A 13,494-nucleotide genomic window follows, 5' to 3' on the forward strand; every position below is an offset into this window, starting at 1 on the left:
ATGATGTCTATAGGAGGGGCTCTGCTCACTAGAGTCTTCCCTCCCTACCCCCAGCGTTTTCACGTAGGAAGGACTAGATGGGCCTCTGCACATTTGGGAAGCCTAGGTTTTCTCCCCAAAGGCTACAATTTCCTTTGTCCTCATCCAGTAAGTACCACCTTAAAGAGTGGAGTGTCGCCGCCTTCATCAGCACACAGCAATCCAAGGGAACTGTGCCCCATGGCCGTTCTTCAGGTTGAAGTCTGCTTTAGGGAAATTGAGTTGGCTGGAACAGTCTCTGACTGTGGATGGCTATTTGCTTCTGTCCTTAGGAGAGGATGGCGCACACTACTCTGACAGTGTCTTCAAGGACAGCCAAAGCAAGTGTGGACACACACACACACACACACACACACACACACACGCATCCTTTTGGAAGGACCAGAGCATTAAACACACCTTTCCAAAACCCACCCCCAAGAGGCTGTCTGAAGCAGAGAGAAACAATGAGAAACCAGACACCGTGGAATTAGTGAAGAATTTCTCAGATGAAACAGGGAAGGAAGGAAATCCAGGGAGGTTTATAGGGCACCTGGCACAGGTTGAAAGGCTCCAGGGGTGTGTGTGTGGGGGGGGGAGAGGTGTTCGTGACTTTAAGCTCCATGGTGTGGGGCATTTTACTGGGGCTTCAAGGGGAGAGGTGTCTGTGCTACCACAGGTGGTGGCACTGTCCGCCTCCCCCAGCCCTGAATGCACACACAGGTGTGCACACACATGCATGCATTCTCATCATCTTAGAGCATGCTTCACCCATGCCAGCTCCCTGCCTCCAACCTAGATATGAAACCTCGCAGACAACTGCAGCTACAGCGGAGTGGGCTCTGTGTTTTAGGCCTTACGCACAGCCCAGCACACCTGCCTGAGAACAGAAGGCTGTGTGTTCATGTGTGCACAGAAGGAGCCATGGAGTCCAGCGTCCTGAGTCACACGTTCAAACCACATCCATAAGGATAAGATGGCTGCCCCGCTGTGTGGAAATTAAACCACAGTTCCTCTTGCATCTTTCTCCAGGGTTATCCTTAGGGTCTGTTTCTTTAAATTCAATTACTACATAATTACCTGGAGCCTGAAGAAATTCTCACAAACCACAGAGGTAGAGTGAGGGGGCGGTGGGAGCCAGAGGAGCTGATCCTAGCACATCTGCTTGGTTCCTGGGGGTTGGGGGGAGAGATGGTTCCTGGTGGGGGAGAGATGGGCCTGGTGTCCTTGGGGAGCAAGCTGCCTGAATCAGGGCTCCTGGGCAACCCATGGCTTAGGATGCTCTGAATGGTTAGCAATCTGCGGCCCTGTCACATACACATGCACACGCAGAACTTGACATACATAGACACACACGTGAGGTATCAGAACCTAAGGGCTCCTGTTAGGAACTATATACAAGAGCTGGAGGGATGGCTCAGCGGTCAAAAACACCTACTGCTCCCACACAGGACCTGAGTTTGATTACCAATTCCCAACTTGGGCAGTTCACAATTGCCTGTTACTCCAGCTCCATGCCTCTAGCCACTTGGGCTCAAGTGCAACACACAGATAAAAATGAATATTTTTAAAAGAGCTACATACAAGGGGCTGGGGATATAGCTCAATTGTTAGAGAGCTTACACAAAGCCCCAACTCTCAATACCAGCACATGCGATGGCGCATGTCTGAAATCCCAACAGAAGAGGAAGAGACAGAAAGACCGGAACTCAACGGAAGTTTAAGGTCACTTTGGCTATATAATGAGTTCAAGGCCAACCTGGGCTCCCTGAGGCCCTGTCTCAAAGCAGACCAAGATGGCAGCGGCAGCAGCAGCTTGAAAAATTACCTGGAGTAACATAACCAACTCTCCAAGAGCTTAGTGCCCTGAGGCAAACGTTCCCAACCTGGGGGGTCTCAACCCCCTTGAGGGTCATATGACCCTTTTATAAAGGTCACCTAAGACCACTGGAAAATGCAGATACACACATTATGATTCATAACAGTAGCAAAATCACATGAGGTAGCAACAAAAATAGTTTTCTGGTTGGGGGGGGTCATCACAACACGAGGAACTGTATTAAAGGGTCGAAGCTTTAAGAAGGTTGAGAACCACCGCCCAAGAGCTTCAAGGCCCAGAGACAAACATCAGTTAGCATGTGCAGCTGACAGTGAGTACTGGGCAGAGGAGACAGGTGACAGTGAATTGTGAAGATCTTAGGTGTTCCTCGGGCAGGCGCCATGTTGGAAAGACCTACAGCTTCAGAGAGGCGACAGGGAGCTGGGCCTGCCTCTGAAGGCAGACTCTGGGAGATGGGGAACAGGACTCGAGAGGCAGAGGTGTGGCTTGTGGACCCTGCCCCTCTACCTGGCTCTTTGACTTAGCACAGGTTAGGCACTGCGCCCTCATCCTATCACCTGCGAAGCAGCACCAGGACCCACCGGGAGATGGGGGTGGGGGAAGCTGGCACTATAACCCAGTTAGAAGCTACCAATATTAACTTATCATTTACTGTGAAGGAAAACCACAGCGATAGGTAGGGGAGGGGCAGGTTTCTGAACCAGGGGCCACAGGAAGTAGACACTTGTATCCAAGAATAACAGTCTTCAATAACAATTTCCTCTTTAAAATCTTCCCCTCAGATACCCACAAGCACTGTCACAGGGTCACAGAATCCACTCGCTTCCGAACACTTGCCTTTTCAGCTTTCTTCTAGGACACGTTTGCTACGAGGCCCTCATCCTGACTGCAGTCCCAGCATCGTTCCCCAACATCCAGAGGACTGGGACCCCCCTGGACATCAGCATTCCGTGCTGAAGGGACTGAGGACAATTGGCTTAGAGGAGAGGTGACCTCAGACAACAGTGGTGGAGAGCTGGACATCTCTATTCTATCTGTTACTTGGCCAAGCCAACGCTGTGGGCCAGAAGCTGTGGAAAGACTTTGCACTTGACACAAGGTGTTTAATTGTTCTCCAGCAAACAGTGATCTGAGTGTTTACTTAAGGTAGGGGTATTCCAAAATGTTTAAGGCTGCCTCCTGATGTAGTTTATCGGCTCCCGCAACGGCTCTGCCTTCAGGATGACCATTTAAAAGCATAGAAAGGTAAAGAGTTTGGGGCAAAGGCAGAAGGCACTGCAACTAGATCTTTTCTGTTTTCCTGAATGTCTTAGAGGTTTGCTGACAAAGGCTAAATGTCAAATCTGGCCTTCCTTCTTTGTCGCAGAGTGTCAAAAGCTCAGAGAATTCGCACTCCACCCCCAGCCTAGGCCTCTGTGATTCTCTATTGAGATGTCTACGTAGGGACAGACAGGGTGACAGTTTGGGACTAAAATAGTTTCCAGACCAAATCTAGGGTACCCAGCTAAATTTCATTTTCACTTAAAATAGTGCCAAATTTGCCTTTGCTTTAGAAGTATGTCTCAAATGTTTCCTGGGACATACATATATGCTAAATATGACTCATTCTAGAGCTGAAGATGTAGAGTACAGTCTAGTATGCAAGAAGCCCCAGGCTTGGTTCCCAGCACTGCCTAAAACCAGCCATGATGGGGCATGCCTGTGATCTCAGCTTTCATGAGATAGAAGGAGAGGAACAGGATTACCTGCCATATATACATATACATACATATATAACATACATACACATATGAAATATATGTATTATTGCACTTGTAAGTACCAACTGCTCTTTTAGAAGACCAGGTTTGGATCCCAGCACCCACATGGCAGCTTGCAACCACCTAAAACTTCAATTCTTATACCCTCTTCTGCTCTCTGCAGGCACCAGGTCCAAAGGTGGTGTGCACATATGCATGCAGGCAAAACACCCATACACATGAAAGAAAAAGAAATCAACCTTTAAAATATGTATTTATTTACAAGCATTTACATGCTTGTGATCGATTTATAGGCACATGCTGTTGATTGAGTCACATGCATACGCTATCCAAATTGAGCTACGAACCCTAAATTCTTATTTGATTGGCCTGACAACTCTAGACCCAAACCATGCTACATCTGTGGGACATCCCCAACAAATGACACCAACTGCGGTGTCCAAGGATGGAGTAAAGACTGTGGGATAAACTTGTATCTTCTGGAAGTAAGCTGAGGCAGTCAGGCAGACTACTGGTAGACCAGAGCTGTAGTCAAGCTGGCTTCAGACAGGAGGCTTCACAAATAACCCCTGGGCCTTTGCACTCCTAACTCTGGCCTGTGTCTGAGGCTTAACAAAGTAAGAAAGGTTTGGGTTCATTCTGAGGGGGGGGGGGAAGCCTTTTGGACAGTTTGGGTATGTGTAGAATGCAAAGCCTTCCTTTTTACCCTTGAATCTGAACTCTCTCCTTCAAAGAGGGAGCTTGTGACCAGCTGTTGGCAAAGTGCTGGTCAGGGACCACCCACACCAGGAGAGCCTTCTGAACCCTTTCTGCCCAAGTGCCCCTTGGAGGAGGAAGTCTGCTTCTATCCCCAAGACTTGTCCTCTGAGACCAGCACCGAGGGCTGAGAGGTCCTGCGCGGAGCCTCTGCAGGATTGGGATCAGCCAGTTTGGTTCCAGAATCAAGGCAAGAGCTAGGGAATGCCCATCAGAACCTCAAATCCGTGTCACAGAGAGCTGTCCTTCTGGGGACTAAATAAGCCACGATGCTCATGGGACATCAAAGGAATACAGTAAATGACAAGCCCTTGTCCCCTTGGGGACAGATGGGGGTCTTGACGACCAGGCTGGGCACCTTATCTGCTCCCTTAGACCTCTGCCCCTCTACTTACCCTCTGACTGGGGCTCCTCACTCCACATGCCCCGCCCCCCCCCCCCCCCCCCCCCCCCCCCCCCCCCAGCTTTCAAGGAGTCATGGCACCTGTGGACCAGGCTTTTCCAGGAAGACTAGTGAACTAGTAGTCATCCAGGAGAGCCATCTTCCGCGCCTCTTCGCTTCTCTCCCCAAGCTTGGCAGAAAAGGGGCCACCTCAGGGGCCAGACCTACTGCCAAGGCTCCACCTCTGGGTCTGATCGGCAGCATTCGGGAGTTTTCAATTCTCATGAACTGGAAAAGCAGGGGCTGAGGTTCCTGCCTGGCACGGGCCTTTGTGCACCAGCCAGTGAAGGACAGGCCCAATTCTAGCGCTGAGCAGGCCGGTTGCCAGAAGCAAGATCAGCCTCCTCCACTCACAGGGTGGCAAAGGGCGTTCATTACACAGAGGGGGAGGGGTGTTTAACTCACTCTGAAGGGGGCTCCCGGGGATGGGGTAGTGGGAGGGACAATTCACAAAAGCCGGGGCTACAAACTCCCAAAGGCTTTTTCAAAAAAGCGGTTCCCTTCCCTCCTCCCCTCCCCCGCCCCGCGCCCCTCCCCCAGTCCCAGCCGCTGATGGCCTGCAGCCAAAACTGGCCACTCCGTGCATCGAGCCTCCCGCCCTCTAGGCCTTCCTCTCCATCTCTTCCCCAGCCTTCCCAACTCTGCCCCTCGAACTACCTCAGCACCCCCACACACACACCACACACACACAAACAAACACACACTCCGAACCACGCTGTCATCTCCTGCCCCGTGTCACTATAGGCTCGACCCTTGGTCCCGAACTGAGGCTTTGCCAGCCGGGAGAATCCTGAAGCTCACCAGATTCCCCAGGCCGGAGGCCCCAGGGCCTGTTTAGCCACTGAACCAAGAGGAAGATCGCTGTGTCTGCAGAAAGCTGGCCGCTGGTGGTGGCTTCCTGGCCCGCCGAGCCGCACCCCTAGCCTAGGGGCCATTAACCCCTTTCTTCCCTTCTCCAGCCACACCTAGCACCTCGGCCTAGTTGCCACCAAGGGGATGAGCAACCAGTGCCAGCTCACGCAGCTAAGGAAGATAGGGTGGCAGCCCAGACTCAGCGCCCTGTCACCCCCTCCCAAATCATCCAGCAGAAGGCCCTTGGTCCCCAACACAGCAGTTCCATTGCTCCAGCCCTGGCCTTTGGCCTGGTGGTTTCCGGGGAGAGAGCCTGGCAGAGAAAGGGCTTCCTCGGCTTCCTTGGAGGGGCGGGACCGACAGTGTCAGAACAGGACAGCCCCAAAGAGTTGGGGTCTACTCCACTTGTACCCTGGTCCACAGCAGAGAGGACTGAGGAACGTTCTAGGCCTGGTTTTGGGGGGGCGGGGCAAGGGCCACCAGCCTGAGTCAGGATCCAGGAAGGGGGGTGTGCAGCGCACCCATTTCTCACCGTGCCTCTACAACCCAGAAATTATTGGGTTTGCCAGCTACGTGGACATCGCCAGCCAGAAAGCCCCAGGGGCCAGGGTGACTGATACATTCCCCCCACTCCACCCTTCCAGGCTAGCACATCTCACTTTCCCACACCGTGTCACCTTCCAATGAAGGAGCTGCTCTGGAGACCCCAGACCCCAGAGGCTTGGCAGCTTGGTTTGTGCAAAGACTTAGCTTTAGAGACAGTCTTTTTCCATGTGACCTAGGCAGAAGTAGGGTAAAAGAGGGTCATCTGTCCTCCTTCCCTCATCTTCTGACATCCCCCTGGAGCTAATCTCGGACACTGAATTCCACCTTCAACATCTCCATTTAATATTTACATTCAAGCAGGTAATAATTGGAAGCTTATAGTTCAGACATTTCTATAGCAGCAGGTTCTAGAGAGCTCTTTAGCCTTTTAACAAACTTTTTTTTTTGCACATAGAAACAACACACCCATGTGTACAGTATCAAAAAATATATACCAAGGTTACTGGTGTCGCAGTTCCTGGAGAAGGGGAAATAAAATCAAAATACTGAATGAAGAGGAAAGAAAAGGCCAACTTAAAATAGTCTGTCTGATATAGAATATAACATGATCTAGAGGAAACTCCATAAATCTAGGTTTTTATATTTCAATATATAAATACCTACAAATAAATATATATATATGTATATATCAGCCCTAAGGGGGATAGTCGGGCCTTCTGAGCTCAAACAATACATTTCAAGAATAACACCACGTACAAACCGGAGTAGAGTCAGCACTTGACAGTTAGCACGGTTAAAATATAATACTATAGCTCTGAGATCGCCTCGGGGCTGCGGGGTCAGTTCTGGTGGTCCACAGGGAGGGCTCAGGTCTCCTATAGGGAAGGGGAGGTGGCGGTGAGACCGCAGGCACCACGTGGAAGGAGACAGTAAGAGGTGGGCAACTCAGTCGGGATCCCAGGGAGTGAGCAAGGGCCTGGCCACCGCGACTGGGGCATCTTCTCCTTGGGAACCTCTGTAGATGCCGAGTCCCAGTGGGCGCGGCTCCTTCCCACTACACCGTCACGTATTCCTTGAAAGTGACGGTAAGGCAGTTCGCCGTGACGTCAGTGATAATTATATTCCCAAAGAAGGGCTTGAATTCACTCAGGGGCTCCGCTGGCTCCTCCTGGGCCTCAGCGGGAGGCTTCTCCGAGACAGTGGCCGGCGCCACCACAGCCGCCACCGCCGGAGCCTCGGGCTTCACCTGGAGTGTGCTGGGCGGTTCCCCGGCATCGCTGCGCATCTTGACACAGCGCAAGTCTATGGGCTCATCCAGGTCTGAGTCCAAAAGGATGACCTCCGGCTGCGGCAGAGAGGCTGCGGTGGGGGATACGTTGGCAGGGTGCTCGGAGACCGGGCTGCCCCCGAGGCAGGTCGGCGTGCTGATGCTGCGGGCAGTCAACCGCTTCTTACAGGGCTCACGCTCGCCATGGGTCTCAGAGAGGCAGCGCTTGCGCGCATGGGAGAGGTTCAGGCCCACCGTATGGTGGTGGTGGTGATGGTGGTGGTGATGGTGGTGATGGGCGGGCGTGTGTGTGCTCCTGGCTGGGTCCCAGGCCAGTAGGTCTGGCTTGGTGGTGAGCTGTAGCGGCTGCTCACCAAAGGCCTCCTTGGTCGGGGAGAGCTTTCGAGACCCTAGGTCCTGGGGCTGAGCGTCCCCCGACACCAGAGCCTCCTCCTCCCTGCGTTTGCAGGGCACTTCAGCTTTCTTCTCCTCAGAAGCACCGGCTGCCTTTTTAAAAGTCCTGTCGCCCTGGGGATGGCGCTCCTCGGCAGCACGTTTCTTGTGGCTGGGGGAGCGCGCTTCGCCCTCTGCAGCCTCGCCCGACTTGATTTTCACTGCCTGCATGCCGTTCTCCATGTACTTGCTCATAACGATCACGATGCGCCCATTCTTGTTCTTGTTTTTGACGATTTTCATTTTGCCCCCAATGCCGTTACCGGTCACTGCCTCCTTAGGGGCTGGTGTCATGCCATTGGGGGGGCCCTTTTCCGAGCCCTTGCCTGGAGCTCCCCCTCCCCCCAAGGACTTCACTGCTCCGAGGTAGCCTTTGGCTGCAGCTCCGTGGGCCCACTTGTCAGGAGGGTGGCTCTTGGTGCCCAGGTCTGGGCAGGTGGGGCTGGGTGCCTCCTTGTGGCCGCCCTGGTACTGCAGGTCGTACATTTTGGGGTCTGGCTGGTAGGGGTGGTGCTTTTTGCTATTTAGCTGATAATAATACTTGCCGCTCTTCCCTGGCGGGGGCGGCTTACCGGACCTTTCCTTGCTGTGTGGCTGGTACTGATGGTGCTTCTTGCTGTTGAGCTCATACTGGTGCCCCTGGCCCTTGCCCTGTGTGCCCAACTCCAGCTTGGCACGGTTGTCAGCGGAGGAGTCTTGAAGCCCAGTCAGGACATTGGAGCGGCGGGCAAAGGTGGGTACCTAAGGGGGATAAAGGAGGGGAAAGGTTGGCCCTATGGCAGGCCGGGAACATCCGGAAGACTCCAGCTCCCATGGGTGGAGGTTGCATCATAGGGGGTAGGGCCAGAAGTTCTAGTGCAATTGGGGTGCTCTCCCGGGAACTATAAGTAATTTGGGAAGCAATGTTTAGGGAAGGGCTTGTGCTGGGATCCCGGGACCAGCTCAGAATATTCACCTGCACCACCAGCGGTTTGGGCTTGGGCCCTCTTTTGCGATATCCCATCAGCTGCTCTTGCCTTTCCCTGGGGGAGGGAACACAGCCGCAAGGTTAGTGTTGTTCTCAGGTTTCCATAAGGTCAGTAGCACCCAGTTCTCCGACCGACCCTCCTTCCTTTTGCTACGGAAAGGTAGGAATCAGTTGGAGGCAGAAGAGGCCTATGTCTGCTGGGAACCTTTCTTAATGTCCTCAGTAACACTCCCGCTTCTGAGGAAGGGGTCCCCCACGTGACACTTAGATGTAAACTTTCTCCTCCCTCCCTTCCCCCACCTGCTACAACACTGTATTGGTGTCCAGAAGATCGCTGCCTGGAGCCGACTAGACAGCACTGACTAGACAGCGCTGAGCACAGCTTTGGGCCTGTGGCTCTGCAGACAGTACTGGGTTTAGGAATTCAGGGAACAACGGGAGGTGCGTGCTGACCTCAGGACCCTGCCTGCTCAGAAGCGTGGATACTAACTACCTCATTAAGATTCAGATAAAGAGAGCTGAAGTTGAAAGGGAGGACTCCTTTTCTTAAACGGCCAGGCATCAAACGGAGGGACTGAGCCCTTGTTTACATAGCGGCAAATAAGCCAATTAGGGGTTGGGGATGGGGACTGCCTCTGACGCTAGCTAGGGTCTAGCCAGGTTCTCAGCCACCTGGTGAACCAGAAGCGGCACTACCCCACCCCCCAGCCAGTGGGCGGGGCGGCTACCCGAAGCACCGCCTCCTCAGAGGAGCGAGATCCTTCGAGATCCTTTCTACTCCGATTTCCAAATTAATAAAGTTTAAGGGTGGGGGGGTACCTTGATCACCACCAGCAAACTTCGCTTGCTCTGGCCACCCAAAGAGTGACTGTCCCTGCCCAGCCCTCCATGAGCGAGTCTCCAGAGGTGGTCAAATTCTGGATCAGAGACCCAGTCTCCAGCTACCCCCCACCCCAAAGCCCCTGAGCCAACCCAGAGGAGTTCTGCCATGCCCTGGGGCCAGGTTGGGGTCTGATTCCAAAGTTGCATGGCATTGCAACAGCCTGGATTATAATTCTTCAGGGACCCATTATGCAACATGGCATCAGCCGCTGACATGGTTACAGCGTGAAGTCCCAGGTGAAGTCGGTGCGAGCAAGTTCCCTGCCCTACACCCCCGGTGTTCTGAGAAAGCAACTTTGGCTCTCAGGGTCTAGAGTTTACAGTTTTAGTGGCAAAAGCTCCACAGGAAATACTTCAAAATAGAAGAGGGATGGAAGGCTGGGGGTGGCCTGGCTCTGAGGACTCCTCCCCCTCCTCCACGCCCTCCCCCACCTCTACGAAACAGCGAACCACAGCCACCAGTGGTGAATCCAGCTGCAGCAGCTGCATCGTGGCAAGCATCTGTTTGCAGGAGGATGGGCACCCCACAACCGCCAGGCAGCGCTCACTCATGCCCTCGGGCCAACCTTCCGCCGATCTGATAGAGCAATTTAGCCCACAAAATACAGCAGCGAGGGTTGTGAGGAGCTCAGGCTCAGGACGGCATCTATTCACTGCCCCCCCAACCCCCACCCCCGGGGGTTGGGGGCATAAGGCCTTGTCAACTTTTATCCGGCTGCCAAAAGGTTAAGTTCAGTTCCATGACGTTCGGGGCGGTTTCACAATGCCAGCTCCTTCAGAGCTGCCCCGCGAGGTGCCCGTGCCAAGCCAGCAGTGGCTGCAGAAAGCAAGCAACACCTAGGCTCTGGGGGTGGGGCTCCAAGGTTGCCAAGGGAGGGGGCCACAGGGATTCAGGTACAGTATTCCTAGGCAGATCCAGGGTCGTCTCCACGTAGTCTTCCAGCAGTTTCCCAAAACACAAGCCTACCTTCCCCAGCCCTACCCTGCCCCCACTCCCAAGCTGCAGCAACCGCCAAGGACATGGTTAGAGAAGCCCCGGCCGCAGCCTTGCCCATCCGGGTTTGTTGGGGGTGGGGCTCCTGCCTGCCCCCTCCCACCCCTTCCCCTTTTCCTACTGCTGCAAGCAGTCATCCCCTATGGCCCACCTAAGGCCAGGGCAGCAAGCCGCTAGGAGATGCTCACCTGTTCTGGAAGGCGATCAGCAGACGGGGATCCAAGATGTTCTCCTCTGGTTCCCACGTGTTATATCTTGCAAGTGAAAAAGGAACCGGGCGGGAGGGGGGCAGAGTGTTAAAAAAAAAAAAAAAAGGCCAGGTTGGGGAATGACATAAGGCCCTATGTGGCTTCCTGAATCAAAAGCTGTGGATATGGAGGGTGGACAGTAGGTTTCTTAAGGCCTAACACGGCCCTTGATTACCCCCCAAGTTAAAATAAACACACAAGGGCAGGAGGAAAGGAGGGGGTGAAGAAAAACGAAACTACCAGTTTATTTTGCAGTCGTTAAGAATTTTAAGCATGTTACTGTGACGTGTTCCAAGGCCACTTTCCTCTCCAGAAACCCTTCGTGCAAAGCAGCCCCAAAGCAAAGTCGTAGTCCCCCTCCTATCCCCAGCCCAAGTCTCCAGTAGGGCTTCAGCTGGTCTGCATTGGACCCCTAATCCGGCAACTCATAGTTCAGCGCCCTCCCCACCCCCTCAAGGCCCAGGAGACCGCTGTCACTGGCAAGCAAACCCCAAATACTCAGCAGTACAAAAATATGCCTCTCTCTTTCCCTCTCCCTCTCCCTCTCCGAGAGTGAGTGAGTGAGTGTGTGTGTGTGTGTGTGTGTGTGTGTGTGTGTGCCTGCGCCTGTCTCCATCCGGTGCCTTCGCATTTCAAATTAAAGAAAAAATTCCCCATCGAAAGAGCTGCAGTGACAGTTCTCAACATTTTCTGTCTTTTTTTCTCCCTACCCTGCACCACCAGGAGGGAGGACGCACACAATTGCATTTTCGTCGCTTTAAAAAAAATTTTTTTTTTTTTTTTTTTGGTTTTGCAATATGGAGCCGTTCGGTGGAGGGAAAGGGGAAAGGAGCCATTTTCTGCTGCACATCAGTCAGTGCCTGCGCCCTCCCTCCCTCCACCGGCCTCCCGGGCTCGGCCCCGCGTCTCTCCAGCTCCTTCGGCTCCTTTTAGCGCATAAATTAGTGATGGCATTTCCCGGAGAGCGGAGCACAACACAGGGCGCCCGGCTCGGGCTCGGCTGCTCCGCTTCCCAGTGCCTGCCACCGACTTCCCCACCCCCTCCTCTCTCCACCCCACCTCCACCCCGCCTCCCGTCCGCTCCCCCACCACCCCACCAGCTCCACGGGTCCGCCGGCCAGGGCGCCTGGTGCCGAGGCACCCGGCCCCAGCCACCACTTACTTGGGGGACCAGCCTCTCCATTTCACCAGATACTCCACTCTGCCCTGTAGAGGGGAAGAGACAGCACTCCATCAGCTTCCGCGGGATCCCCGGCTCCGGCCCGCAGCCTCCCCACCCCCTCCGCGCCTCTCGCTCGCTGCTCCCGCCGCCGCTCCCGCGCCTCGGCGCCGCCACCCGCGCGCCACCCCTACCTTGCGGATCCGCTTCTTTTCGATGCTCTCCACCGCGAAGACGTGCTCGCCAACAGCTGGCAGCTCCATGGCCGAACCCAAGCGCGCAGGGGCGCAAGCGGCCGGCGCGGCTGCAGGCACAGCTAGCTCCCGCCGGCGCCCCGATGCGGTCCTGTGCGTGGACCTCGCCACGCGCCCGGCCCCCGCCGCCGCCACTCGCCCCTCAACAGTCTGGCCGCCGCCGCTGCCTGCACCCGCCGGCTCTCAGCTCGCGCTCACTCGCTCAGACAACTGAGCCCGGGCCGCCGCGGCACGAGAACTCATGCAAATCCCGGACGTCAGCGGGCGGGGCCTCGCAGGGCCCAGCTCGGCGTCAGGGGGCGGGACGCGCCTCGGATTGGCGCAGCCCGGCCTACCGGAGGCCCCCGGTCTGGGCGGCAGGGAAGGAGGAGGGCGCGGGAGGAGGCTGGGGAGGAGGAGGGCGCGGGGAGGTGCAGGGGAGGGATCTGAGAGCCGGGAAAGTGAGCTGGGGCCGCGGAATAGAGGTGTGTCTGCCTAGGCGGCCAGGGTGGGCACCTCGACCGGGCCCACTCTGATCCGTAGCCGGACACTTGGGACTCTCCCGTCCCCACCCTCGGTCTCTGTTTCTGCTTGTGCTCGGCCCGGGGATCCCTGCTGGGGGCCACGGAAGCACCCGCTGCACTTTACAGTTGCTCCCAACTACATCTGTCCAGCAGAGCTCTGGAAGCACAGGGGACTCTCCGGCAGGGGGCGGAATGGAGGCGGGGGCAGTTCAGGCCCCCACCCTCGGTGCCCACCGCCCCGCCCCTCCAGGCTCCCAGCATTTAGGCCGCGAGGTGGGGAGAGAAAGAGCCAGAAGACTGAGGACTTGGACAAGTGGAGGAGCACGGAGAGGCGAAGACAGGGACAAAGGAACAGCTGGCCACGGGGCATTTAGCACTCAAGAACCTCAGCAGAAAGGGGCTCTGAATCCGATGCCACCCAAGATTCTGAACGGCTTCTAATTTACACTTGGCTCACTCGTTCGCAGGGAAGGGGCAGTTTCTAAGAAAGGCCTCAGAGTCTGAGACGCTGGGAGAACAGAGAGAGAGAGAGAGAGAGAGAGAGAGAGAGAGA

General features: G+C 55.1%; 1 protein-coding gene across 1 annotated transcript; it reads right to left on the bottom strand.

The window, feature by feature from the left end:
* Window positions 1-3,852: 3,852 nt before the first annotated feature.
* On the bottom strand, window positions 3,853-12,642 carry Cbx4 (chromobox 4). Its single transcript, XM_021213290.1, has 5 exons — window positions 12,379-12,642; window positions 12,188-12,231; window positions 10,966-11,031; window positions 8,890-8,956; window positions 3,853-8,675 (listed from the first exon to the last, which is right to left on the bottom strand). Exons 1-5 carry the CDS (start codon window positions 12,445-12,447, stop codon window positions 7,269-7,271), a joined length of 1,653 nt encoding a protein of 550 aa, XP_021068949.1. The 5' UTR covers window positions 12,448-12,642; the 3' UTR covers window positions 3,853-7,268.
* Between the last annotated feature and the right edge of the window lie 852 nt (window positions 12,643-13,494).

Source organism: Mus pahari, chromosome 14 (genome assembly GCF_900095145.1).
Source record: "Mus pahari chromosome 14, PAHARI_EIJ_v1.1, whole genome shotgun sequence".
NCBI lineage: Eukaryota > Metazoa > Chordata > Mammalia > Rodentia > Muridae > Mus > Mus pahari.